This window comes from Zootoca vivipara, chromosome 16, assembly GCF_965207765.1.
Source record: "Zootoca vivipara chromosome 16, rZooViv2.hap1.1, whole genome shotgun sequence".
Classification (NCBI taxonomy): Eukaryota; Metazoa; Chordata; class Lepidosauria; order Squamata; family Lacertidae; genus Zootoca; species Zootoca vivipara.
The window spans coordinates 31,663,020-31,688,997 of record NC_142599.1 but is presented as its reverse complement, the minus strand read 5'-3'; the positions used below and the strand labels follow the sequence as shown (position 1 = coordinate 31,688,997).

Here is a 25,978-nt window from a genome sequence, read left to right as displayed (position 1 = left end):
TGCCTGATTTAGGAGCTCAAAGCATCTCACACTATTCTGCCATCTCCCCATACTATCCTCACAGCAATCCTGTGAGGAGGACCGGCCAAAGGCCACCCAGTGAACTGAGTGGAGATTTGAACCCCAAGCTTCCCCTCCCCCCCAGCACCATCGTCCTTGGCAGGGGGTGGGAAGAGGCCTGGTTCTCCTCCTCCTCCACCACCACTGCTGCTGCAGTCGCCATGGAAACGGGAGGCAGGCGGGCAGCATCAGCATCCTTCTCCCCACGTGACTGGAAGATGCTCGCAGCAGGAGCGTTTAAAGAAGAGAGAGGCCCGCCTCCTCCTCTTCCCTCTCCCTCCCCGCCCGGAGGATCGGCAAGGGCGGGGCCAAACCCGGAAGAGGCCGTGCCAGAGCCAGTTTTTGGAGAGACAGAAGAAATAAGAAGGGGAGGGGGGCGAGGGGGAGGAGGAGCTGCAGCCTCAAGCCGGCGCTGGAAACAACTAACTAAGGTGGTTGAATTCTCATCCCTCTTCTCCAAGTGTAGCTGGGACCAGAAGTCCAGGTGAATAATTACCTGTCCCCGCATATGTGACTGGGACCCAGGCGTTCGGGTATCTACTTTTCTTTCCCTCCCCTCCATCTATGGCTAGAACCCAGGCGTCCGGGTATCTAATTATCCGCCCCCCATTATTTTTGGTTGGGACACAGGGGTCCGGGTGTCTCTAATTATCTCCCCACCCACCTAGTTGTGGCTGGAGTGTGTAAGTACCGTAGGTTTCTGACCTTCTTTACCCACTTCGGATGGTGTGTTTGGAACCCAGGTGTCCTTCCTTACACACGCACACCTGCTTTCGAATGAAATAGTTTACTTCTCAAGCTGTCGTCCGTCAAAGGTGGGATTTAGGTAGTGGGAACTCTCCCCTCCCCACCCCCCACAAAAAAACAATATGGGATGCAAGTCGGAAGTGCAGAAACTTACCTTATAATCCCCTTGTTTCTGATGTATATTTAAATCAATCCCCCCCCGCCGCCGCCGCCGCCGCACATACAAAATGCCTCCTTTTTCATCAGCGGTTTTATTGGTTGGGAAGTGCTATAAGGTCTTGCTTGCCTTTGCTAGCCTAAGCTGTGATCTGGTGTGTTAAGTATCTTTTTAAAAACAACAAGAAGAAGATTTAGCTAGAATTGAAACTGGGCTACGTTCTGCTTGGAGTAAACCCATTGAAACCCATGTGCTTCTTCTTCCCCCCCCCTGGTTTTCAGCTCTTGTCGTGTTTGGCAGAACGGTAGTATTTATCTATTGGATGAAGGTAGAGCACTGGTAATATTGTTTTAATAGATGCATTTGTGGATTCGGTTTTATTCTGTTATCTTTCTTCTGTACTTGGAAAAACAATAAAAATATTTTTTTGGGGGGGGGGAATCCATGTCCTTAACTTAGTCATGTCCACTCATTTCAGTGTGGCTACTAATATTGGATTAATATTCAGTGTGGCTACTAATATAGGACTAATATTGGATGGGACCAGATGTTGGGTGTTTGTGTGTGATACAGGGTGCATGTACTGTAGTTGGGAAAAGTGCACACCTTTCAAAAGAGGGTTGTCAGGGCTATAGGTGACTCCTAGCCACAATGTCCATGTGCTGCCTCCGCTGTCTTCAAATACCAGTTGCTGAGAGTTGCTGTTGAACTCGCCTGCAAGCTTCCTATTGGGGGATCTGGTTGGCTGCTGTGAGTACAAAATGCTGGACTAGTTGGGCTTTTGGCCTGATTCAGCAGGGTTCCACTTCTGTTCTTTTGCTTATCAAAGGGCCCAGAGCTTAATTGGAGCTTAGTCTATGTAGCTGAAACTCTGGAACGGGAGAGATAGCAACTAGACCAAGGTTTGCTGGTAGATAGGAGCAGAATGAAGTGGATCAATGAGGGTTTCTGATTCTCGGTAGTTTAATAGCAAGTTTTATATATATCTGAACCTTGGTGTTCCCCAAATATTAATGGGACTTTATATACTTGAGTAGGGACCCAGGTGGCGCTGTGGTTAAACCACTGAGCCTAGGGCTTGCTGATCAGAAGGTCGGCGGTTCGAATCCCTGTGACGGGGTGAGCTCCCGTTGCTTGGTCCCAGCTCCTGCCAACCTAGCAGTTCGAAAGCACGTCCAAATGCAAGTAGATAAATAGGGACCGCTACAGCGGGAAGGTAAACGGCGTTTCCGTGTGCTGCTCTGGTTCGCCAGAAGTGGCTTTGTCATGCTGGCCACATGACCTGGAAGCTATACGCCGGCTCCCTCGGCCAATAATGCGAGATGAGCGCGCAACCCCAGAGTCGGTCACGACTGGACCTAATGGTCAGGGGTCCCTTTACCTTTACCTTTATATACTTGAGTGCTGCAACAAAGTTGCTGTTTAAAACCCCAGTTATAGAAATTCTCTGTCACTACTGGCCTCTGTTTATCTTTCAACCTCCGTGTTCCTTGTATAAATGTGACTACTGCACTGATTACTCTAGTTCAGGGGTCAGCAAACCTTTTTAGCAGGGGGCCAGTCCACTGTCCCTCAGACCTTGTGGGGGGCCGGACTATATTTTGAAAAAAATATATGAAGACATTCCTATGCCCCACAAAATAACCCAGAGATGCATTTTAAATAAAAGGACACATTCTACTCATGTAAGAACACCAGGCAGGCCCCACAAAATAACCCAGAGATGCATTTTAAATAAAAGGACACATTCTACTCATGTAAAAACATGCTGCCCGGATTTAGAAGGTGATTGGGCCGCATCTGGCCCCCGGGCCTTAGTTTGGGGACCCCTGCCTAGTTGTCTTTGATAAAGTCTTTCTGATCTTTTTTATGCTACTGGTATCTTCAGAGATCTGGATTATTCAGGGAAAGACTTGTTTGTTAAACTTTTTTTTTACGGGTTATCTTGACTGTACAATGAAGGTTTCATATCTATAGGGAGGCTATAATTATAGTGTGCGCGCTGGCTTTCTGATTAGGATTTCTATATTCTATTAGGAAATGTGCCCTGTAACCTGCTAAGGACTATTATCTGGTTGTACTTGTATATTGGTGATTTCTTCACCATTCCTGGGTGTTGCTTTGACTATAATTTGAAAGAACAGCAGGTAGAAAAATAAATTTGATTGTGTCTGGCTGCGTTTTAAAGTTTTGTGTTGGAATCCTTGGTCCAGAATAACGTAAGTATAATTTGTTTCTGAATATGCTGGTTATCCCAAGGGTGTTGCTTACTGGGGTGTAGTAGCTAACGACCTCAAGCTCCAGAACCAGCACTTTATATCCAATTCTTACCTAACTCTCCAAGCAACTATTTTGCACCTGACTTTGCTTGATAGATCATAGAGTAACACTAAGAAGAGGGAAATAAGTTGCTAATAGAAGCTGAAAGTTCGGGCTTTACTGCCTTAGAAGCTTGTCCTTTTTTCTTTAGCCACCTCCTTCTCTCTAAAGTTCTGTAAACACTGTTTCTGTTCTGCATTGAGGTCTAGTTCTCACTGAAATGTCAGCTTGTGTCTGAGCTGTCGCTCTTCATCCTGCAGTAGGTGGCTTCCTATTGAATGTATAACCCTGCATGTAGAAAGTTAGCATGTTAGGGAAATGGTTTCCCCCTACCTTTCTAGTTTTCTGTGTACAGGGATATTTTACTTTTGGAAAGAACATGGGCCTTTATCTTTGCATGTGGGTGGGGGTAGTCTGAAGTCGTTCATCCCTGATATAATTGTTGAAGAATTAGGCCAGGACATGGAAAGCATTGAAGCAGAATTGTAGAGTTGGACCGGACCACAAGGCCCATCTGTCCAACCCCCTGCAATACAGTGGTACCTCGGGTTACGAGCTTAATTCATTCCTGAAGTCCGTTCTTAACCTGAAGCATTCTTAACCCGAGGCACCCATTCCCTACATAGGCCTCCCGCGGCCCCGGAAGCTAATTATGTTCACAACCCGGAGCACCTACCTCCAGGTTTGCGGAGTTCGTAACCCGAAGCATTTGTAAGTAGGATGGTTCGTAACCCAAGATACCACTGCACAGGAATCTTTTGCCCAATGTGGGGCTCGAACCCACAACCCTGAGATTAAGAGCCTTGTGCTCTACCAACTGAGCTGGCGGGTCCCTCACTGGGAGAAGTGAAGTTACAGGGAAGCAGGCAGAGGGCCTTCTCGGTAGTTGCACCCTCCCTGAGGAACACCCTTCCATCAGATGTCAAACAAAAAAAAACCCATATGACTTTTAGGGAAGTTTTTAATGTTTGATGTTTTATTATGCTTTTATATGTGTTGGAAGCTGCCCAGGGTGGCTGGGGAAACCCAGCCAAATGGGCAGGGTATAAATAATAAACATTCTTCTTCTTATTTGCAATAAATCTCTGGTATGCACTGGTGAGGGTAAGTGGTGGGCAAGGGATCAGAGATGCTGCTGTCCATTGTGATTATTGTTGAGACCTGCAATTGAAAAACAAGACACATTTATGAAATAAGAACTAGTCCAGTGGAGGAACTCCGGTGCTCCAATTCCTACATCCCATCCCTTTTCCCTGTTTGGCGTTTAACCCTTTGGTCTCTCCCAGAAGTTTGATACTCCTTGCTTGACCTTCTACATTTCCTCTGGATCCTCTGTTGTAACTCTCTCCATCAACGGGCTCCTCCTTCCCTCTTCTGTTCACCCTTCTTTAAAATTCACCCCACTTCTGTTCCCTGCAAAATCTGGTTCCTCTGTGCTGAGATTTTCTCTGACCATGGATTTGCCATCTTTCTCTCCCCTTTCTCCAGGCACCTTCCCGCCCATGATGGCGCTGAGCCTGCAGAGTTCCTGATTCCCACGAGGACGGTGTGCTGTGCTAGGCAGCCCCGCCACCCGCCATGTGCCGGAGTCACTGAACCCCCCCAGGCCGCTCCATCTTTCTCATGGATATAAAGAGCCTGCAGAAAGCCAAGCGACGCAAACAGGGCAGCATGCGAAGCAGGAGCCAGAATCTATTCCCTGAGTAGGAGGCTTGGTTGCCATCCAGCTGGGAACAAGGGGAAACTTTTTTTTTATTATTTTTACTAGCCTCCTCATTGCCTGAGGATCTGCTGTTACATTCCTGGTTTTTCTCCCAGTTGCCGTTGAAGGCATCGAAGCTGCTCAGTGCATTGACTCCTGTCGGTTTGTTGACTTCGTTCCACTGGATCCCTCTCTGTTGCCTTCACCTCCCGGCGCCATGGCGGGCAGCACCGGACCCTTCCTGCCATGGGCGCAGGAAGTGGCGATGCTGTTGATGCTCCGTGTGCGCCGGACCGTCCTGCAGACGGCCATTTTGCTCTGCGTCCTGTTGCTTCTCCTCTGGATCTCGGTCTTCCTCTATGGCAGCTTCTACTACTCCTATATGCCTACGGTCAGCTACGTCAGCCCCGTCCACTACAAGTTCAGGTCAGTTTGGGGTTGGTTTCCATTGTAGTGTCCATTGCAGTCCTCTTTTGGGCCCTCCATCAAGTTAGGTGTGGTGGTGGTGGGGTCTTTTCTGTGGTGGCACCTTGGCTCCGGAACAGCCTTCCTGAGAAGCTTCTCCTGCCACCGTTACGGGTGTCTTTCGAGTGCCAGGCTACAACTGTTGTTAGTTTGTCTGAGCTTTTTAACTGTGACTTTTATGCAAGGTGTTTTATACCAGGTGAAAGAAATCATAATTGTAGACTTTTAGCTTGTTGGTTTTGAATGTCTGATGTAGATTTTTTTTCAATTTCATTGTTCTATATGGGGCAATGACAATGAAGATCATCTATCTATCTATCATCTATCTATCTATCACAGGCATCCCCAAACTTTGGCCCTCCAGATGTTTTGGACTACAATTCCCATCATCCCTGACCACTGGTCCTGTTAGCTAGGGATCATGGGAGTTGTAGGCCAAAACATCTGGAGGGCCGCAGTTTGGGGATGCCTGATCTATCATCTACTGTATCTATCTATCTATCTATCTATCGATCTATCTATCTGATCTTTAAATTAATGCAAGGGTAAACAAGCTGACTGGCCTGCCAAATTTGTGTCGCTGCTGTTGGATGATGTGCACACAATATGTCATAGCAGTAGACTTGCTCTAGTGCAGTGGTTATCAATCAGGGTGCTGTGGCACCCTGGGGTGCCTTGAATGGTGGTCAGGTGTGCCGGGGGAAGCACCGGCTTCTGTCCCTCTTTCCTTCCCTCCTCTGATGCTCTCTCACATCTCTACCTCCAAAGGCTTGCGCAGCTGTTTGTTGCAGCAGCCCTGGCTACAAGTTCTCTAGGCAAATGGTGCCTCTGGGGCCAGCCAAGGGGTGCTGGTTACCGGGAGCTGAGTGGCCTCGGAGGAAGTAAGCAAGCAGGCGAGGATTCCTGAGGAGAGGGGAGAGGAGAGGAGGTTGAGGGAACCCTCCACAAGGGAGAGTGTCCACCAAAAAGGTGAGGGGCTCATGGCTCAGCAGGCAAGGGTCGACATAACTCAGCTCCTGAGACTCGGAGCGTATTTCCCCACAGGGGAGCCACAGAAGGAATATATTTGGTCAAGGGAGCCATGGACTCAAAAAGGTTGAAAACCTCTGCTCTAGTGTAACAGTTTCCAGAAGAGTAGCTCTATTCGTCTTTGCTGTAAAAGCCTAAGGGAAATCTTAGGAACACAGGAAGATGGGCGCATTGGATGCAAGATTAAAGAACGCTTGTTTGCTTCATCAGATGATGGTGCTACTTCCTCCCAAACCTTTGGCATCAATGTTGCTGGGGTTGGTTTTTCTCCTCCTACCTTTGATCTTATACACCCCCCCCCCAATTTTTATCTTGCTTTCGGTGTGTGTGTGTATTTACTTGCCATGCAAGGAAGCCACCCACCGTTCTACCCCAAGGTGCTGTTTTGGGTGTGGACCTGCCCTTCTGCTGCATCTCTGCCTCAGGTGTGACTGGAGCACCAGAGGCAGCGACACAACCAAAAGCAGAGGCTGAGCTAGGAGGCCGAGCCGACTCTGTGACTCATGGTGAGGCACAGCAACAGGCTTTTCTGTGGCTGGGAACTGTAATTCTCTCAGCAAACAGTTCGGTTTTCAAACTATCCTCCCCATCTCGGCCTGCAAGCTTACATGGGTGCAGAGATTGGGGGTCGCAGGAGTCAAGATCTGGATGGGGGAGGGAGAGAGCAGTTCATAAGAAGTTGCCTTACACACCATGTCAAACCATCTAGACCAGTATTTTACACTCTGGCTGGCAGCAGCACTCTAGGATTTCAGACAGGAAGTCTTTTCCTCAGCCCTCCCTGAGACCTTCTACATGCAAAGCCGGTGCTCTACCGCCAAGCTGCAACCCTTTCACCAAACACGCCTTGTGTGGGCCCAGTTCTCAAGTGCCTTACCATTGCCTGGGGTTGTATCTCTCCCAAATTCAGCGGTGGGGGGGGGGGGACGGGACTTCTGTAACTGTGACTTAGCACACACACAAAAAAGCCTCGAACACACAAAGCTAGGATATCCGGGCAAAAAAGCAGGCCAGAAGCTTTTTGCCTTGATTGATACATTATTTCGTTGTTGCAGGGGTTTTGTTCAGTGTGAAGTAGCACAACCCAGACACAGATTTAGGCCCCTGGTGACAATGAAGCCAAGAGTCCGGCTAAGGTAAAGGCAAGGGCCGTAGCTCATCAATAGAGGGCTCCTTTGTGTGCAGAAGGTTCAAGCCCAGCATCTACCAGTGGGGCTTGGAATGCCCCCTGCCCCGCCTGAAATATTGGAGAGCTGCTGCCAGTCAGTGTAGACAACCCTGAGCTAAATGAACCTGACTCGGTCTGACTTGGTATAATGCACAGGGCCGGCTCTAGGTAGAATCCTGGTGGCGCGGGGCGCCAGGGTGCCGAAGCTGCGCGGAAGCCATGCTGCTCGCTGCGAGGGCGGGGGCGCCGGAGCGATCTCTGCCCCTCAGCGCCAGGGCGCCCGACCTGCTCGAGACTGCCCTGATAATGCAGCTTCTATGTGGGGTGTCCAGGTGGCAATGGACACTTGAGAATGCTGGAGGCAGATGTCTTGGCAGGGGGAAGGATACAGTGGTACCTCGGTTAAGAACTTAATTTGTTCCAGAGGTGCGTTCTTAACCTGAAACGGTTCTTAACCTGAGGCGCGCTTTTGCTAACGGGGCCTCCTGTTGCTGCTGCGCCGCTGGCGCACGATTTCCGTTCTTATCCTGGGGCAAAGTTCTTAACCTGGAGCAACCACTTTGGTTAGCAGAGTTTGTAACCTGAAGTATCTGTAACCTGAGGTACCACTGTAGTCTAAAGTTGCTCTGGTGGCTGGAGCAACTTGCCTATAAAAAAAAGTTCGAAAGCTTTTGCAGCTTTTTAGCTCAGAAAAATGTAAGAAGGGCAAGGTCAACAAATGATGTTTGAAAAACTGAATAGACATGCATTTTTGCTCCACTCCCATCTTGGATATTAGAACACTTATGTTGTTGCTTTCTGTTTTGAATTTCTTCCCACAAGTCATCCCAACATAATTTGCAGTATAGTAACATACATAAAACAGTTACATAAATAAATAACAGTTGATTGCAGATATATAAAAAACAATTACTGTAAAAATAAATAAATATAAACGTGGTACAGCACATACATAAAATCATTTCAGATCAGAGACAGATTCCAACTGTTGCCCCATCTACTCAATTGGCAGGAGATTAAGGGCTGACCAAAGGAAGTACTAACTCTACACACTGTGTATATATATTTGTGGAATTTGCTGCCTCAGGATGCCTGGGGTGGCCTCTCGCTTAGATAGCTTTGAAAAGGGATTAGAAAAAAATAATAATGAATGGGGTTGGGGGTGAGGAGAGTTCTGTTAAGGGCCAGCAGTTGTGGTCGCTAAGTGGATCCTCCATGTCAGGAGCAAAATTTCTCCGAGTACCAGTTGCCAGAGAGCAGCAGTGAGAGAGGGCTGTTAGCTTTGTGCCCTCCCAGAGACACTGTTGTGCCCTCCCAGAGACACTGTTGCTGTTTTGATTATTAACATTTACTTTACCACCCGCCCTTCACCAGCAGGTCCCAAAGCAGGTTACAACAGTTTATAATCCGTAAGAAAATACTACATTCACAAGAACAGGCCGGGGCCTGGAAACAGACACCTCAGGTGTCAAAGGCCCAGGGCAAAGAGCTGTGTCTTCAGCATTCGCCAAAAGCTGTACAGGGAAGAAGCCAAGCACACCTCTGCGGGAAGGGAATGCCGCAACTTAGGGGGCTGCCACAGAGAAGGCCCTGTTACAGAAGACCCAAATTTCTTAGGGAGGTGGAATTACAGTACTAGAAGGGCCTACTGTGCTGATCTTAACACCCAGAAGGATCTGTAGGGAAAGGAGGCCGTCTCTCAGATATTTGGGGCCAAAGTCATTCAGGGCTGTTTAAACACTAGCATGAGCACCTAGAATGATCCAGAAATTAACTGGCAGCTAGTGTTGCTGTTTTAGAACAGGGGTTATATATAAAGGAGTTCCAACAGGAAATCTGGTCTTCGTTTGGCAGGTCTCTCAAGTTCTGAATGTGACCTTGTTTGGGATCTTTTGTCCTCCCCCCCCCCTCAGGACTGACTGTGGCCAAATTGGATCAGAACTGTGCTCTTTCCCTGTTGCCAATGTTTCTTTCATCAAGGACAACCGGGACCGGGTGAGTTAATGGCTTCACTGGCCATTGATGTGCTTGGCACTAAGGTTGACATGCAGACTCCTCACTGTTGTCTTGAATCGAACGATGGAGATGTGGTTGAGAAGACTCTGGTCAAGGGAGTTGTGCAGAGCTCAAGCAACATTTCCCCCCATCCCTCAGTCTGGCCAACTTCTTAACTGGAGATCAGCACCTGAGAATTGCCGGTTAAATTGGGAACTTGACAATTTGATTTAATCAGTTAAATAATTTCAACAATTTGTACACCGTTTAATCCCAGTCATCACAATTGTGTATGGTGCCTTGAGCCCTTTGGAGGAAAGCCTGCCTTTTTTTTTTTAGACTTCTGCATTCCATGGTATAGCAAAATCCTACAAATTCCCTTTTCCAGAGCTTGCAAGAAGCTGTCTGCTCAGAACAATTGGTTGGTGAATAACTCCTGAGCCAGATGATGTTTTAATATTTGTTTATACTGCTTGCTATAATTTAAAAATATCAGTCGTTTTCATTTAAAAAATAGAAGTAAAAACCGTAATATTCAGTGAAATGTCCTAAAAACTAGACAAAAAGAGAACAAGGCTATATATATCTCACAGATGAGACTGAGCTGTCTACAAAATGGAGATGAGACCCTCTTTTGACTGAAAAACTCAGTTCCAAAACTCCAAAGTGTCTTTCATCACAGTCCTAATTAATTCTTATTGGGGCGCAGGTTCCTTGGGAGCAGATTCTAAGCTCTGCCGGTGTCCCAGAAGATGTGCCCGGTTTCTTTTAAGAAGTAATTTCATCACCTGCACCCCAGACAATGGTATTCCTGGAAGGCATGGGATAATTTTTTTCAGCAAACTGTCTCCAGTTTATAAGTGAACCTTAATTATAGCATGCACTAGACCTTGGGCGCTTGGGCAGAAATGCCCAGTTCAGCATTTTTCGGAAGGGCTTCTAGCTCAGTGGCAGAGCACACACTTAGCTCTCAAAATGTGCCAGGTTCACTGTCCTCTTTTTAGATGCCGGCTGATAACTTCCTTCTGTTTCAGTAGGCCTATCCAGACATTTAAATGTCTTAAACATGTCTTTATTATGAACTGTATTTTTTTATTTTATTACAGAAGAGTTTGCCATTGTGGGCTCTTCTGGGAGGAAGGCAGGGTATATAAACTTAATAAGTAAATAAAATGGATTGTGGATATAATGCACAAGGATATAAATCCAGGTCCATTGTCCATGTTCCTGACAAGTTAGGACACTCTTACTATTCCCATTTTACAGATAAAAAGACTGAGAGAACAGCACCTAGCCAGATGCCTGAGATGAGGCCTGGGCCTGGGCCAGAGACTTCCCAGCTTGTGCTCTGGGCTGCGATGATGCGCCTATTATCTGCGGCCTCGCAATTAAATCTATAAAAAATTGCCGCTCCATAAAAATAAGATTATACCAACCCACGGGTGCCTAGCCTAAAAAAGAGAGGAGCGGATTGAAATTGTCTCAAGGTTATCCTGCCTAGTCATCACAAGGAAGCAGAGAAGGCCCATAGCTCAGTGGCAGACAATCTGCTTTGCATGCAAAAGGTCCCCGGTTCAATCCCTGGCAGCTCCAAGTAGGGCTGAAATGGGGGCTTCCTGCTCAAATCCTTGCAGTGTAGACCAGGGGTATGCAACCTAAGGTCCGTGGGCCGGATGTGGCCCAATTGCCTTCTCAATCCGGCCCACGGACAGACGGGAATCAGCGTGTTTTTACATAAGTAGAATGTGTCCTTTTGTTTACAATGCATCTCTGGGTTATTGGTGGGGCCTGCCTGGTGTGTTTACATGAGCAGAATGTGTGCTTTTACAGTGGTACCTCTGGTTAAGAACTTAATTCGTTCTGGAGGTCCATTCTTAACCTGAAACTGTTCTTAACCTGAGACACCACTTTAGCTAATGGGGGCTTTTGCTGCCGCCACATGATTTCTGTTCTCACCCTGAAGCAAAATTAATAACCTGAGGTACTATTTCTGGGTTAGCGGAGTCTGTAACCTGAAGCGTCTGTAACCCGAGGTACCACTGTATTTAAAATGCATCACTGGGTTATTTGTGGGGCATAGGAAATCGTTCATTATTTTTTATCAAAATATAGTCCGGCCCACCACATGGTCTGAGGGATGGTGGACCGGTCCATAGCTGAAAAAGGTTGCTGACCCCTGGTATAGACAATACTGAGCTAGATGGACCAATGGCCTGACTTGGTCTAAGGCAGCTTTCTATGTCTGTATTCCTTTCGAAGGGAAAAGAAGACTGCTGCTGCTGCACTTGAGTGCAGAGCCAGCCTTAATTGTTTTAAGACGTTAATTAATGAAAGACCCTAGAATTCCACTGATTAAATGTGAGGGTGTAAGGGGTGTGTGTGTGGTGTTTCTCTATCGCCTTCTCTGCCCTCAGGTCCTCATGTACGGCCAACCGTACCGCATCTCGCTGGAATTGGAGCTGCCAGAGTCGCCGGTCAACCAGAACCTGGGGATGTTCATGGTGGTCATTTCGTGTTACACCAAAGGTGGCCGTATCATCTCCTCTTCGGCCAGATCGGTATGTCCAGGGTTTGCGGGGGAACTGCATGGTTGGAGCAGGGACAGCTGAGTGGTGGTCTCTCCCCAGTGACCTATAGCTGGAGCGATGACATGAGTACTGCCCTTTTCTGCAGTATTCCCCCTCCCCGTTAATGGCACCCCCCTCCCAGGAAGCCTGCCCAGAGCCAGCCTTGCCATAATTTCAGCAACGGGCAAATGTGTTTTTGTTTTCCCAGGCTTTGGGCAGCACCGGTGATCTATACTTGTGGGTATAGGGCAGTATACAAATAATAATAATAATAATAATAATAATAATAATAATAATAATAAATCAATATACCCTGTACTTTATTCGACCGATAGTCAGAAAGAAAAAACATTTCTCAATACAGATATAAAAATATAAAACTGAAGGCATCAGAGGGATACATAAAAATATAAAAATATAAAACTGAAGGCATCAGAGGGATACATAAATGGGGTATGACCTCGCTACTAAACCTCCTACAGGTAACCCACATCAAGACATTTGATTATACGTTTCCGACACTTGAGCGCCAGGAAGAGGAATTTAGCCACTGAGAAGGTTGTTTTCCCAGTGGGCTTGTTTAGCAAATATGCTGCCTGCCGTTCTCTTAGTCGGGAACTAAACTGAGATAAATATGGGGCCATAAGATATTGCCTTAAATCATTATAAAAGGGACAGCTCAGTAAAATGTGTTCTGTGGATTCTACCTCACCCAAGGGACAATGGCACATTCTCTGACCGTATGGGACTCCTCCAAATCTTTCCCTCAAAACCGCTGAATCAAGGACATTCAGTCTAGCCGCAGTAAGTAGTCTGCGGTATTCCACGTAGTGGATATCCGCAAGGTAACGGGCTGGTGCAGTCTGATACACCTGCTCCCCTAAAAACATCCCAGATTTCATGCGGGCTATGTCCTCCTGTATTGCGATATCCCATAATAATAATAATAATAATAATAATAATAATAATAATAATAATAATAATAATAGGATAGACTGGTGATTCATATTTTATCCTGCAGCTTCCGGCAAGTTGTAGGAGGTGAAGAGTTGCCCTATCTGGTGGGGCATGGGCGTACCCAGCGAGGGGCAGGGGGGGGCAGCTGCCCCCGAAGCAAAAAAAAAATTTTTTTTTACCGTATTTTATGGACCATAACCCACACTTTTCCCCTCCGAAAACTGAAGGGGGAAAGTCGCTGCGGGTTATGGAAATTGGGCTGTTTTCGCCCCCTCCGTGGCTGCAGCCAGCAACAGGGAGGGGGGAGGAGCAGCCTGAGCTGGGGGGGGCGGACAGGAGCTCCATCCTTCCTTCCTTCCATCCTTCCTTCCCTCTCTCATCCCCTCTCTTGCCCCCCCCCAAGTTTTGATCCTGGGTATGCCCCTGTGGTGGGGCACAAAGTCCCCACTTATGTACTAAATAAAATAAGTTTGCTTGACTTACATTTTGGGAACCGAGGTTGGAAATGAGCATTCTGTAGTGTGGGTAGGTGTCCATGCGGCCATTTTTTAAAAAATTATTTTACTATTGAACTATCCCTAGGCTTGGGAGAAGCTGCCATACCAGGTGGGATACAAAACCTTTAGAAAAACCCATCATAGTGCACCTCCAGTGCATTGGCTTTTTTAAAAAAATAAGAAAAAGGTAGCTGGCAACCTCTGGGGTGTTTAAACCCTCTTAAATGCTGCCCTCTTCTGGGATACTCCATTCCACTCCTCTCCCAACAGCCAGTCAGCATTCTGTGGCCATTCTCACTCTTCACTGGGCTGTTTAGGGGAAACTCCCTCCAGTACCCTCTAATTCCCCCCCCCCCAAAAAGAAACAGGCATGGCCAAACTTGGCCCTCCAGCTGTTTTGGGACTACAACTCCCATCGTCCCTAACTAACAGGACCAGTGGTCAGGGATGATGGGAGTTGTAGTCCCAAAACAGCTGGAGGGCCAAGTTTGGTCACCACTGCCCTAGAAGATGCTTTGCACTCCCTTAACGGTGACCCAGTGACCGAGTCCGCGCTCTCCCTCTCTCCTAGGCCATGCTACACTACCGCTCGAGCCTGCTGCAGATGCTCGACACCTTCGCCTTTGCCAGCCTGTTCTTGACCGGTTTCACAGAACAGAAGCAGATGCTGGACGTTGAGCTGTACTCAGACTACAAGGAGGACTCGGTGAGGGGATGCCATTGCTCTTCTCCTTGATTTCCTGCTTCCTCTAGGGAAGACTGTCATTTCCTGTTTCCCATCTCCTGGCCAGTCCTTCGTACCTGACAATATTTTTATCCCACCACCTACTGGGGTAGTTTGCCGACCTTTGGTCCCCACCCTGCACTCAGCTCTCATATTGTGGCTCCTAGAAGCTGTCAGCCTTGCTTCCCAGGCATGGGCTGCTTAGTGCAACAACTCTGGGTTAGCGACATCTCACACGATCTCGTGGGATAATCTGACTTCCTGTGAGATTTTGCTAGTGCATCCCCACAAGTTAATCGCACAAGTTAAATGCGTGTAAGACCTTCCTTTGCACCAAATTTGCGGGGGACGGGGGACGGGACGGACAATCTCTCTGCATTTTGGGAAGGCACAGGTATTTGCTGTTACACTGACACACAAAAGATGAATCGGGGGACTTTGCTTCTCTTTCTGCTTGTAGTACACACCAACAGTCGGTGCCGTGATTGAAATCCAGACCACAAAGATCCACATTTATGGCGCCCAGCTGCGCATTCATGCCCATTTCACTGGACTGCGGTGAGGACTGTTGTTTATTATTTATATGAGCGTTTTTTAGATTTCTTCAACATGTAAAAATACAATGGACTTGAAGTAGAAATCATTCACAGTTCCACTGCAAGGCAAAGGTGATTCACAGATCATTTCACCCGGCAATTGTGGTAACTCCTTCCTTGAGTAGTTTGGAAAGTTTTGAACTACTTCAGTGAACTTTGTTAAGCCAAACTAGTTCATTCCAAGCACGGAGAAAGAAGGAAGGGATTGTTTGAGCCTCTGTCCACAGCACACTCCTGGGAGCAAATTGCAGAAGGGACAGCTGCAAAATCAATTTTTTTAAAAAAACACATAAAAACTATTATTATTCAATGTATTTCTGTTTCAGCTTTATCCCTAGTTGGAATCCATGGCTGTTTACAGCATTTAAGAACAACAGTATAAAATACAAAGCAATACAAACTAAACTAGATAAATATGATAATTAAAATACATCAGAGCACAGGTGGAATCAGCAACTGAAACCCAGTTTGCCCTGACAGCCGCCCAGTGACTGACAACCTGCTTCTTGGTTTCCAAAGGCCTGTGTTGAATAGGAAGGATAAAAGAGAGGGAACCAGTCTAGCCTCTCTTGCAGGGGAAATTCCACAATATGAACAATGCACCTCTTAACACCTCCCCCTTCCTTCCTGTTCTTGTCTCCCATAGGTATCTGCTCTACAACTTCCCGGTGACGTCCGCCATCTTGGGTGTGGCCAGCAACTTCACCTTCCTGAGCGTCATCGTCCTCTTCAGCTACCTGCAGTGGATCTGGGGCACTGTGTGGCCCAGAGAGTCCTTATCGATGCAGGTGAGAGACAGTGCCAAGGATTGGGGGTGAACTACACTCTGTAACTTGTCACAGCCCTGGTTGCTTGGCCCAAAAGGAAATGTGGTTGGAGCAAGCCCACCTCACCTTCCCTTAGTCATATAAATGAACCACTACAGAACATGTTGCTAATAATAATAATAATAATAAGTAAAGGTAAAGGGACTCCTGACCATTAGGTCCAGTCGTGACCGACTCTGGGGTTGCACACTCATCTCGCATTATTGGCCGAGGGAGCCGGCGTATAGCTTCCAGGTCATGTGGCCAGCATGACAAAGCCACTTCTGGCGAACCAGAGCAGCACGCGGAAACGCCGTTTACCTTCCCGCTGTAGCGGTTCCTATTTATCTACTTGCATTTTGACGTGCTTTCGAACTGCTAGGTTGGCAGGAGCTGGGACCGAGCAACGGGAGCTCACCCCGTCACAGGGATTCGAACCGCCGACCTTCTGATCAGCAAGCCCTCGGCTCAGTGGTTTGACCCACAGCGCCACCTGGGTCCCAATAATAATAATAATAATAATAATAATAATAATAATAATAAATTTATTATTTATACCCCACCCATCTGGCTGGGTTTCCCCAGCCACTCTGGGCAGCTCCCAACAGAATGTTAAAAACACAATAAAACATCAACGATTAAAAACTTCCCTAAGCAGGTCTGCCTTCAGATGTCTTCTAAAAGTCAGGTAATTTATCTTCTTGACATCTGATGGGAGGGCGTTCCACATTACCAAGAAGGCCCTCTGCCAGGTTCCCTGTAACTTCACTTCTCGCAGTGAGCGAACCGCCACAAGACCCTCGGAGCTGGACCTCAGTGTCTGGGCTGGACGATGGGAGTAGAGATCGCTTAATATACCAACCTGTACAAATGAGTTACAACCAGCACAGTATACACTTCCCTTCACCCCTCAGCTGAGTCTCAGTAAAAGAAATCTAAAATTTGGGAGTGTTCAGTTACCAACATAATTCTGATTTCCGTCCTGTCTTTTCTCTCTCTTCCTCACCCCATCCCCGGGTAGTTATCTGGCCGGGAAAGATCCGGAATGCTTCAACATTCAGAAGACGTCCGGCGACGGATTGTGGCCCCTAAAGAAGGTACCGTGGAATTGGGAGCCAAGGGGGTTTCTTTTAGGGCTGTTTTGGTGGCACCTTCCCAGGTATGGAGCATTCCCTTCTCCAGTTGTTGCTGGACTCCCAACTCCATCAACACCAGGCAGAATGGCCTAATGGTCAGAGATCATAGGAGTTGTAGTCCGGCAGCATCTAGAGCAGGCATCCCCAAACTGCGGCCCTCCAGATGTTTTGGCCTACAACTCCCATGATCCCTAGCTAACAGGACCAGTGGTCGGGGAAGATGGGAATTGTAGTCCAAAACATCTGGAGGGCTGAAGTTTGGGGGTGCCTGATCTAGAGTTCCCCGCACTGGCTACTCCTGTCTTAGGCCACATTCACACCATATATTTAAAACACTGTGGTATCACTTTAAATAGTCGTGGCTTCCCCCAGAGAATTATGGGAGCTGCAGTTTAAGGGTGCTGAGAGTTGTTAAGAGAGTTTTGTTTTCCCCGCAGAGCAACTATCCCCTCCAGTGGTACAACTGTCAACCCCTCTTCACAGGGAATTCTGGGTATTGTAGTTCTGTGAGGGGAATAGGTGTCTCCTAACAACTCTCAGCACCTTTAACAAACTACAGTTCCCAGAATTATTTGGGGGAAGCCACCAGTTTTTAAAGTGGTATCATAGTGCTTTGAACGTAGGAGAATCACCAGCTGCTGATGTTTTCATGTTCTTCTGTTTTCTGGCAAAGACTTTTTGTTTTCCCCTCTCTGAAATTTATTTTTGTTTTCACACTTCATTAAACCGAACAAAGCAAACTTCAGCAAGTGCATTGCAAATTTCAGAGTACAACGAATCTTCTTTCCTTTCAGAGATATATATAGCAGCTCAGTCCAGCATTCCTCACATTTGGTTTATTCATTAAAATGTCACCTCTCTCTCAAAAGAACTTTGGGATGTTGGCATTCTAAAAACCACCCTTCTTTTCAATGCCATTTTAATAACTCTTTAGTATCTTGTATATCAACATTTCAGGCTCTTTTTATGGCATTTGGGATATGTCTGCCCTTTACAAAGTTGTTTTTTAAAATAATTATCTGGGGTTGGGCTGTGGAATCATGCCTGCTGTTTGTTTTCATCTCTGCTCTGGTTCTTGCCTTGTGTTTTAGTTGGATTTTAGAGAGGGTTTTTGTTTTGTTTTGGCATAACATGGATTTTGTTTCAAAATTGTTTTGACTTCCTTACATTGGCATCTGCCCAGAGGACCTAGGCTGCGGGGAAAGTGATAAATAAAAGGGGCTAAGTTCTGAGCTTTACCTGAGGGTGCAAGGCCACAGGGCCCAGGTTAGAAATGGTTAAAAACCCATTCTCTCCCCTTATTATTAATTTGTTTAGCAATATTTTTTCAAAACAGAAGTCAAAACAGCCGCTGGGATTTCAGGGCAGCGCTCGACAAAGCGTTGGGTTGCATCCAGCTTAAGTTCTACTCAAAAGTAGACCCACTGAAATGAATGGGCCCGAAGTTGGCCATGTCCATTGATTTCAATGGGACTACTCGGAACAGGACTAACACTGGATACGACCCACCATTCCCGGCAAGACTGAAATGATTAGCTGTGAGGCTATGTGACTGTTTTTCAGGTATTATATTTTAAGTGTGTTTTAAATGTGTTTTTATTTCATTCCTAATTGTTTCACTACTTGCTTGCTAACCCAGGGCTCCTCTTTGGGAGGAAGGGCAGGATAGAAGTTTTAGCAACAGCAGCAGTAATAATAATGCAATGAATAAAATTATTTTGAACTCTTTTTTTGGTTGCCTTTGTTCTACAGGCCCTGAGGAAATAGAGGCTGCCTCACGTCAACCAGAGGATGTGGGGGCTGATGAAGAGGAGGAGGAATTGTCGAGAGCAGGTCTGCACTTTTTTAAGATGCTCTTTTGCCTTTCGGATGATCGCTTTAAATATATATATATACAGTTGATCTTCTGGATCAGACCAAAGGGCTAGATGGATTAGGAGTTTGTTGCCCACAGTGGCTGGCCAGCTGTCTTGTGGGGGGGGGCGCTAACTTGCTGCCTTCCCCTACTTCCCTTCTAATATGGACTGCCCTTTAACTCCAAGGGGTTTTGCCTGGCTGCTGCAATGTGCCTTTCAACTCTAATGATGCCTCTCACTTGCCTGGTTGGAGGCTATACATTTGTATATCCATTCGACTTCCGAAACGTTCGACTTCCAAAGTGCGGCTTCTCATTGGCTGCAGGGAGCTCCTGCAGCCAATTGGAATCCCCGTCAAACATTCGGCTTCCGAAAGAACATTTGAAAACCGGAACAATCGCTTCCGGTTTTCGATCGTTCGGGAGCCAGAACATTTCACTCCCAAGGCGTTCAGGAGCCGAGGTACTGTACAGGGAATCGGGCCTGTGCAGAGTGGGGGGCAGATGGGTACACTTGCTCCGGGCCTCGGAGGGCTAAGCTGGGCACCTCTAGGGGCCTGCCAGACTTACATTGTCATGCCAAGAACACCTTGGGCCTCTCAGCAGACTGGGGACTCCCGCCCCGGGCCTCAGACAAGCTCTGCACAAGCCTGCGGGATAAGCTGGTGATTTAATTGGGATAGAATGGAGTAATCTGGAAAGAGGCGAGCTGGATCCTTGGTCAGGAACAGCCCACATTGTAATATTTTGTTTCCAGCCCCGTTCATCTAGTTTTCTTTTTCAAACCCTTGTGCTTATGATGTTGTACATGGTCTAAAGGTAGATAAAAATGACCTTTTTAAAAAAAAAGAAAAGAAAGAATATATTTATTTGATCAAAAAGATATAATTGATTAACAAATGAAGATAAAACAATGCAGTTGTTTGAAATTAAACACACACAAAGCAATAAACAATTAAGGACACTAGAGGACAAACAAAATAATTCATTTCCAACTAGATGACAACTAGTTATTTTGATAGGGTAGCAGTGTTCAAATGCCTCTGGCAAAATATGCTACTGCTTGGAATTTGTTTCAGTTTCAAGTGTGAATTATGATAAGACCTTGAGGACAACATCTTGATTTTTTTTAAAGCATTTCATTATTATTTTTTAAAAGTGCATGTTACTGCATGTCCAGTATCAATTATAACGATCATACTTTTTCTCAGGGATTGTGAATGCAACAGTTGACATCTACTTAAACCACACATTCTTCCAAGTAGTTTCACATACACCCCCACACACCCAATGCATGGTGAAATCTCGCTTAGTAATTAATTCAGTATATTTATTAGTGGCATTGTTTGTATTCAAGTGCCTCAAAGCAATTTGCACGCACACGCACACAATGAAATAACATTAAAATCAGATAAAAACAGCAGTAAACTGTTTAAGATGCTCATCTGATAATATATCTAAAAGGGACAAGTCCTATCCACCCCACTGAGCTGGTGAGATGTGGCTACTCTCTCTGTTCCCTTCCATGCATGATTTATGTCATTATGACCTTAAAATTTTGCAGAAATTAACCTCTGGACCAATTTCTCAACATAACTCTTATCTGGATCTGGTTTTCACCCCATCTGGACAGGCACTGTGCCAGTTGCCTTAAGATTTCGTAATCGTGCACAACATGAAATGGCCCTGTCTTTGGTTTTTATCTTGAACCCACTGAAAATAAATTGGGTAATCTTGTATTGCAGTGTGTGAAGGGTGGAACCTCTTCTCCTGCATCCCATCCCTGGGTCTCTGTTTGAAGTTCATGGTTTTAAAAGCCTTGGATGTGCCTCTTCATCTGCTGGCAAGTTGCAAAGTCCCAGTTGTGTAAGCTGTCCATACACACACAGAGGGAGAGTTGTCTTTCTTTGTACCTGCTCCAGCTTTATGATATCCAGAGCAAAATTTTAAAACCTTTTAAAAATAAATTTTTATTAGCTTTTTGCATAAAATTTGACATTTTTCATTTCACTTTCAATATAATTATTTCCTACATTTGGACTTACATCCATAATGTCCCTGTTGCGTTCCTTTATCTGTTGCCGTATCTGCCATTTATTTTCTGTTGTATTATAACTTAATGTTTGTTCATTTATTCTCAATAATTTTAAATTTGAACTAAATTTTAAATTCCTGTCTGTTTGCTATAACGCAGGGACAGGGAATCATTTTTGTCCCCAGAGCCGCATTGCCTCCTGGGAGCTACATGACAGTGGTGGGAGGGAAAGCAAATTTAAACGTTTACCTTCGTGCAGTGGCCTAGTTTCTACATGCATTCATGCAACGCCCCCCCCCCCCCGTCTATCTCCATCTGGACAAGCAAGAGGCCTTACTGGAGTTCAAGGACCCGTTCCAGACAGGCAAAAAATACTGAAGGAGGGTGCAAAGTGAGGCTGGCAAGGCATGTGGCCTCAGGAGTGTGGCCTGAGGCTCCCCAACTCTTCTGTAATGGGTTGAACGAGGGCAAATAAGCCAAGATTTGACATTCTGCTCTACAGAATTCCCTGTGGGTTGGTGGTTCTCATGTCCAGGCATGAGGCAAACAACTTCCTCTTTTAAACATCTCTGGGGAAGGGCCAGAGCATTTGTTTTGCTTGCAGCAGATCCGAGGTTCAATCCCAGGCATCTTATCCTTAGGATAGCTCAGTTGGTTACAGACTGGTGGTGATGATGCCAGGGTTGCAGGTTCGATCCCCGTCTGGGACAGCTGCATATTCCTGCATTGCAGGGGGTTGGACTAGATCAGGGATGTCCAACAGGTCGATCTACTGGTAGATTCCCACAATGTTTTTGTAGATTGCGGTCAATCTCTGGCTCCCTTTCCTCTACGTCGGTAAATCTGACTCCTGCCCCGCCCCCTCGTCCTGCCCTCCATTGTTGTTTGAACTCAGGAAGGGAAAGTGGAGCTCCTTCTGTGCGACAGTTTCCATCCATAGTGATGTGAGTGATTTAACCCCTCCTTCCCTTGCTTCCTCCCCCCCACAAAAAAAGCCGAAAGTCGCCTCCCCAGAAAGCCTGCACCTTAACTCCCCAAAAACAACTTTGACCTGAACCCGGGTCTTTCCTCCTGCCAAAAAAAGCTCAACCACTTTGAGCTGAACCCCTAAAAAAACAGGGGTAGACCACAGACACATTTTAATTCTGAAAGTAGTTCACAGTCTCTTGGGAGCTGGCCACCCCTGGACTAGAACTAGATGATCCTCAGAGTCCCTTCCAACTCTATGATTCTATGATCTCCAGACAAGGCTGGGAATGACTCCCTTTCTGAAAGCCCTGGGGAGCCTCTGCCAGTCAGTGTAGATGGTGCTGAGCAAGATGGACCAGTAGACCAACTCTGTATTGGGCAGCTTTCCTATGAGTGCGTTCCACAAATGGGGTATTCTGCCGTGATTTCCATGCCATCTCTTTTCAACACACAATTTCCAGCTTACAGGCCTGCCTTGATTTTCTTCTTCCTCCTCCTCCTCCTCCTTTTAAATCAGGCATCCCCAAACTTCAGCCCTCCAGATGTTTTGGACTACAATTCCAATCTTCGCCGACTATTGGTCCTGTTAGCTAGGGATCATGGGAGTTGTAGGCCAAAACATCTGGAGGGCCGCAGTTTGGGGATGTCTGTTTTAAATAAACCTTTATTGAAAATTATATCATAACATACAAACAGAAACAAACAAATAAAAGAAGGAAAAAAGGATTTCAATCTTAACTGATACCTACCACAGCAGCATACAACACGTCAAATCATAAATCAATAACCAATTACTTACTGTATAATAAATAATCTAACAAACACAAATCAATCAATCAATCAATCAAACAAACAAACAAACATTTAACGCTAAATCCTATCCAGGTCTTAAACTTCCACTTGTCGTCCTCTCAGGTTACTTGGTTAAACCACTTCCTAACTGCTTTCCAGAACCACTAAACCTTATATTTGCAAATAATTTCATTATACAGTGGTCCCACGACTTATGAACTTAATCTGTTCCGAATGCACATTCGTAGGTTGAAAAGTTCAGAAGTCGAACCGCGGCTTCCCATAGGGAAAAAAATATTCGGAAAAATTCGTAAGTAAAAAAAAAACCCGCATTTAAAGCTGCCAACGGTTTCCGTTCGGATGTAGAAAAATTCGTAAGCGTGCGGCCATTTGTCCTGTTCATAAGTTGAAACCTACGGTGGTCGAGGGACCACTGTATATCCTCCTTTCCTTTATTATCAATACAGATGATTATAAATGGATCCAGGGCTTTATAGTGGGGCACTGTTTTAACAAAGTTTTGCCGAATTTTCCCCAATGTTGATTAAATTTCTGATTACTACCTCTTGCTTCTGCCCAGTTGCTGAGATGCAGACCCAGAAGAGCAATCTAGAGAAACCTGATTCCGGGGCAAGGTCGAGTCTGGACAATGGGATGAGCGAAGGTAGCATGTCCTGGTCCTCACCCGGTTCTCCACCCCCCTCCTGGATCCATGTTTTGCAGGCAGTATATACCAATAAACAAGGAGACTCTGCAAAGCTAAAGGGACACACACATATGCATGCACCCACCCCAGGATGGAGAATTTCAGGCCTTGGGGCCCAAATGTGGCCCTCCAGTCTTCTCTATCCCCCCCCCTAGGACTTTCCACGAGCCACACCCATTTTCAGCCTTCCTTCACACCCATCTTAAGGTGTGAAGCCATTATACCTGTTGCTTTCTTGGGTGGGGAAGTGTGTAAATAAACCTCTAACTGTTATTAAGCTGGCATGTAGCCTGCTATACAAAGGTAAGCATAGCATAGGACTCTCCTTCCTCAGAGGTTTTTAAGCAGAGGTTGGATGGCTTAAGCCCAGGGGTCAGCAAACTTTTTCAGCCGTGGGCCGGTCCACTGTCCCTCAGACCTTGTGGGGGGCCAGACTATATTTTGTAAAAGAATAATGAACGAATTTCCATGCCCCACAAATAACCCAGAGGTGCATTTTAAATAAAAACACACATTCTACTCATGTAAAAACGCACTGATTCCCGTACCGTCTGCGGGCCGGATTTAGAAGGCGATTGGGCTGGATCCGGCCCCTGGGCCTTAGTTTGCTAACCATGGCTTCTTAAGCTGTCGTGGATGCTTTAGCGGAGATTCCTGCATTTCAGGGGGTTGGACTGGATGACCCTTGGGGTCCATTCCATCTCTACAATTCTATGATCCTATTATCCTTTGCCCCGCCCTCTTTGTTCTCTTGCCCCACCCACCTCATGCTTACCATGGGAAGTCAGTTGTGTCCTGCTGGTCCTGATTACAGAAATTTCACACACACACACTGATGTTGTTGCTTTCCAATATCAGGGAGCACCCTTTGGTAGCATTTCACTTCCTTTCTAGGAGGGGCTAGAGAGAGACTTAATTTTTAAAAAGTGAAAGCTCAGAGTCTGCAGTAGGGCTGGGAGATAGCTGGTTTTCAATGTCGTGATATATCACCAGCTAAACATCGCCATATACTGATACATCACGGTGTCCGAAATAAGGATGGAGCTACGTAGAGGCCTTGGCAACTTCACAGTTTTTCTTCCATCATGATTTTAGCCGGTACCTGCTCTTGTGATTTGCTGCCCCCTGTAGGAGAGAGCTGATCCTGCAGAGTTAACATAGGCTGGCTTCACAGCACACACACACACACACACACACACACACACACACACACACACACACCACGATTCGCAACATATTGCCAGGTCAAAAATTATGAAACCAATATCACGATACAGACTTTCAAACCAGTTTTGTATAGCGATATATGTCCCGGGGGCCCTAGTCTGCAGCATCTGCCTAAGGTCACAACCGGAAAATTTCACAGGCACAGTTGTGCCAGGTTGGCAACTGCTTTTATAATGTCTTGCAGAGCAGTCCTAAAGTGGAAAAGAGCCAGTGCGGTGTAGTGGTTAAGAGCGGTGGACTCGTAATCTGGGGAACCGGGTTCGCGTCTCCGCTCCTCCACATGCAGCTGCTGGGTGACCTTGGGCTAGTCACACTTCTCTGAAGTCTCTCAGCCCCACCCACCTCACAGAGTGTTTGTTGTGGGGGAGGAAGGGAAAGGAGAACGTAAGCCGCTTTGATACTCCTTCAGGTAGTGATAAAGCGGGATATCAAATCCAAATTATTATTATTATTCTAGAAAAGCTGTTGATACTGATTTCATTCTAAATATGTTATTTTAAAATGGTTATTACTAGTATTAGTGTTACTAATACCAATAAAAACTAACGCTGTGGTGTTACATTTAGGTTAAATTAACAGTTAATAGCTGAAACTTAGCTATGAGCCCTCCTATTTGAAATGCCTGGATAACGGGGGCCTCTTTCCAACATGCAAATACTGATTTATCTCCTGTTTGCTTATTCATTTGCAGAGGCGGAATTTGAGTCTGTGGACAATTCCACGCTGCTTGCTGAGGCCAACTTCCCAGTCCCTTCCCGGGACGGGGACCCCTCAAGCCTGCTGCCCCCAGGGGCCAGGACCCTCACGCCAGGCTCAGAGATCCGACAGAGAAGTACTTGCTCCAGTTCCTGAAAAGGGGGCGGGCGGGTCTGTCTGCGGCTGCATGAGCCCCTCCTTAGCCTTTTGCACTGCTCCCAATAGCTTGCACCCACCACAGGCCTTGCTCTCCAAGGGGAGCCTCTGCTCCCAGCTTGTGTTTACATTCCAGCTCCTTTTTCTCTCCCCCCACCCCCTATTCCTCACCCGGAGATACTGTAACTTAAAATAAAGATTTACCTGCTAACGAATTAGTTGCCAGCGTACTGCAAAAACTCTGGGCTGGAGAAAACACATGCCATGAATTCTTGTGCACTGGGAGGTGGGTTGGGTTTTTTTTAAGCCATGTACACCCTGGAGTAGATTAAAAGCCTAGGAAGCTGCCTTAGGGCCCATCCTCACTTCCATTTGTGTGTGATTTGTAGGTCTGTGATTTGTAGGTGCAGGTAGCTGAGATTCCAGCATTGCAGGGGTTTGGATTGGATGACCCTCGGGGTCCCTCCCAACTCTATAATTCTACGGTTTAGGGATGCGGGTGGCGCTGTGGTCTAAACCACTGAGCCTCTTGGGCTTGCCGATCGGAAGGTCGGCGGTTCGAATCCCCGCGACGGGGTGAGCTCCCGTTGCTCAGTCCCAGCTCCTGCCAACCTAGC

General features: G+C 46.5%; 1 protein-coding gene across 4 annotated transcripts; it reads left to right on the top strand.

The window, feature by feature from the left end:
* Nucleotides 1–223: 223 nt before the first annotated feature.
* BSCL2 (BSCL2 lipid droplet biogenesis associated, seipin) lies at nucleotides 224–25,576 on the top strand. 4 transcript variants are annotated; one of them, XM_035099041.3, is made up of 11 exons: nucleotides 224–491; nucleotides 4,772–5,411; nucleotides 9,561–9,642; nucleotides 12,057–12,200; nucleotides 14,235–14,369; nucleotides 14,848–14,945; nucleotides 15,630–15,771; nucleotides 16,811–16,886; nucleotides 18,678–18,758; nucleotides 23,157–23,240; nucleotides 25,201–25,576. In XM_035099041.3, exons 2-11 carry the CDS (start codon nucleotides 5,203–5,205, stop codon nucleotides 25,359–25,361), a joined length of 1,212 nt encoding a protein of 403 aa, XP_034954932.2. In that variant the 5' UTR covers nucleotides 224–491; nucleotides 4,772–5,202; the 3' UTR covers nucleotides 25,362–25,576. The 4 variants fall into 4 exon arrangements, with proteins under 4 accessions (XP_034954932.2, XP_060125281.1, XP_060125282.1 ...); XM_060269298.2 differs by having other exon boundaries at nucleotides 268–544; XM_060269299.2 differs by having other exon boundaries at nucleotides 408–593.
* The last annotated feature ends 402 nt before the right edge of the window (nucleotides 25,577–25,978 follow it).

Coding starts and splice junctions, on each gene's coding strand:
- BSCL2 (XM_035099041.3), top strand. CDS start 5,203: ATGGCGGGCAGCACCGGACCCTTCCTGCCATGGGCGCAGGAAGTGGCG. Junction 14,946..15,629: donor GCCCATTTCACTGGACTGCG/GTGAGGACTGTT, acceptor TGTCTCCCATAG/GTATCTGCTCTACAACTTCC. Junction 23,241..25,200: donor GGACAATGGGATGAGCGAAG/GTAGCATGTCCT, acceptor ATTCATTTGCAG/AGGCGGAATTTGAGTCTGTG.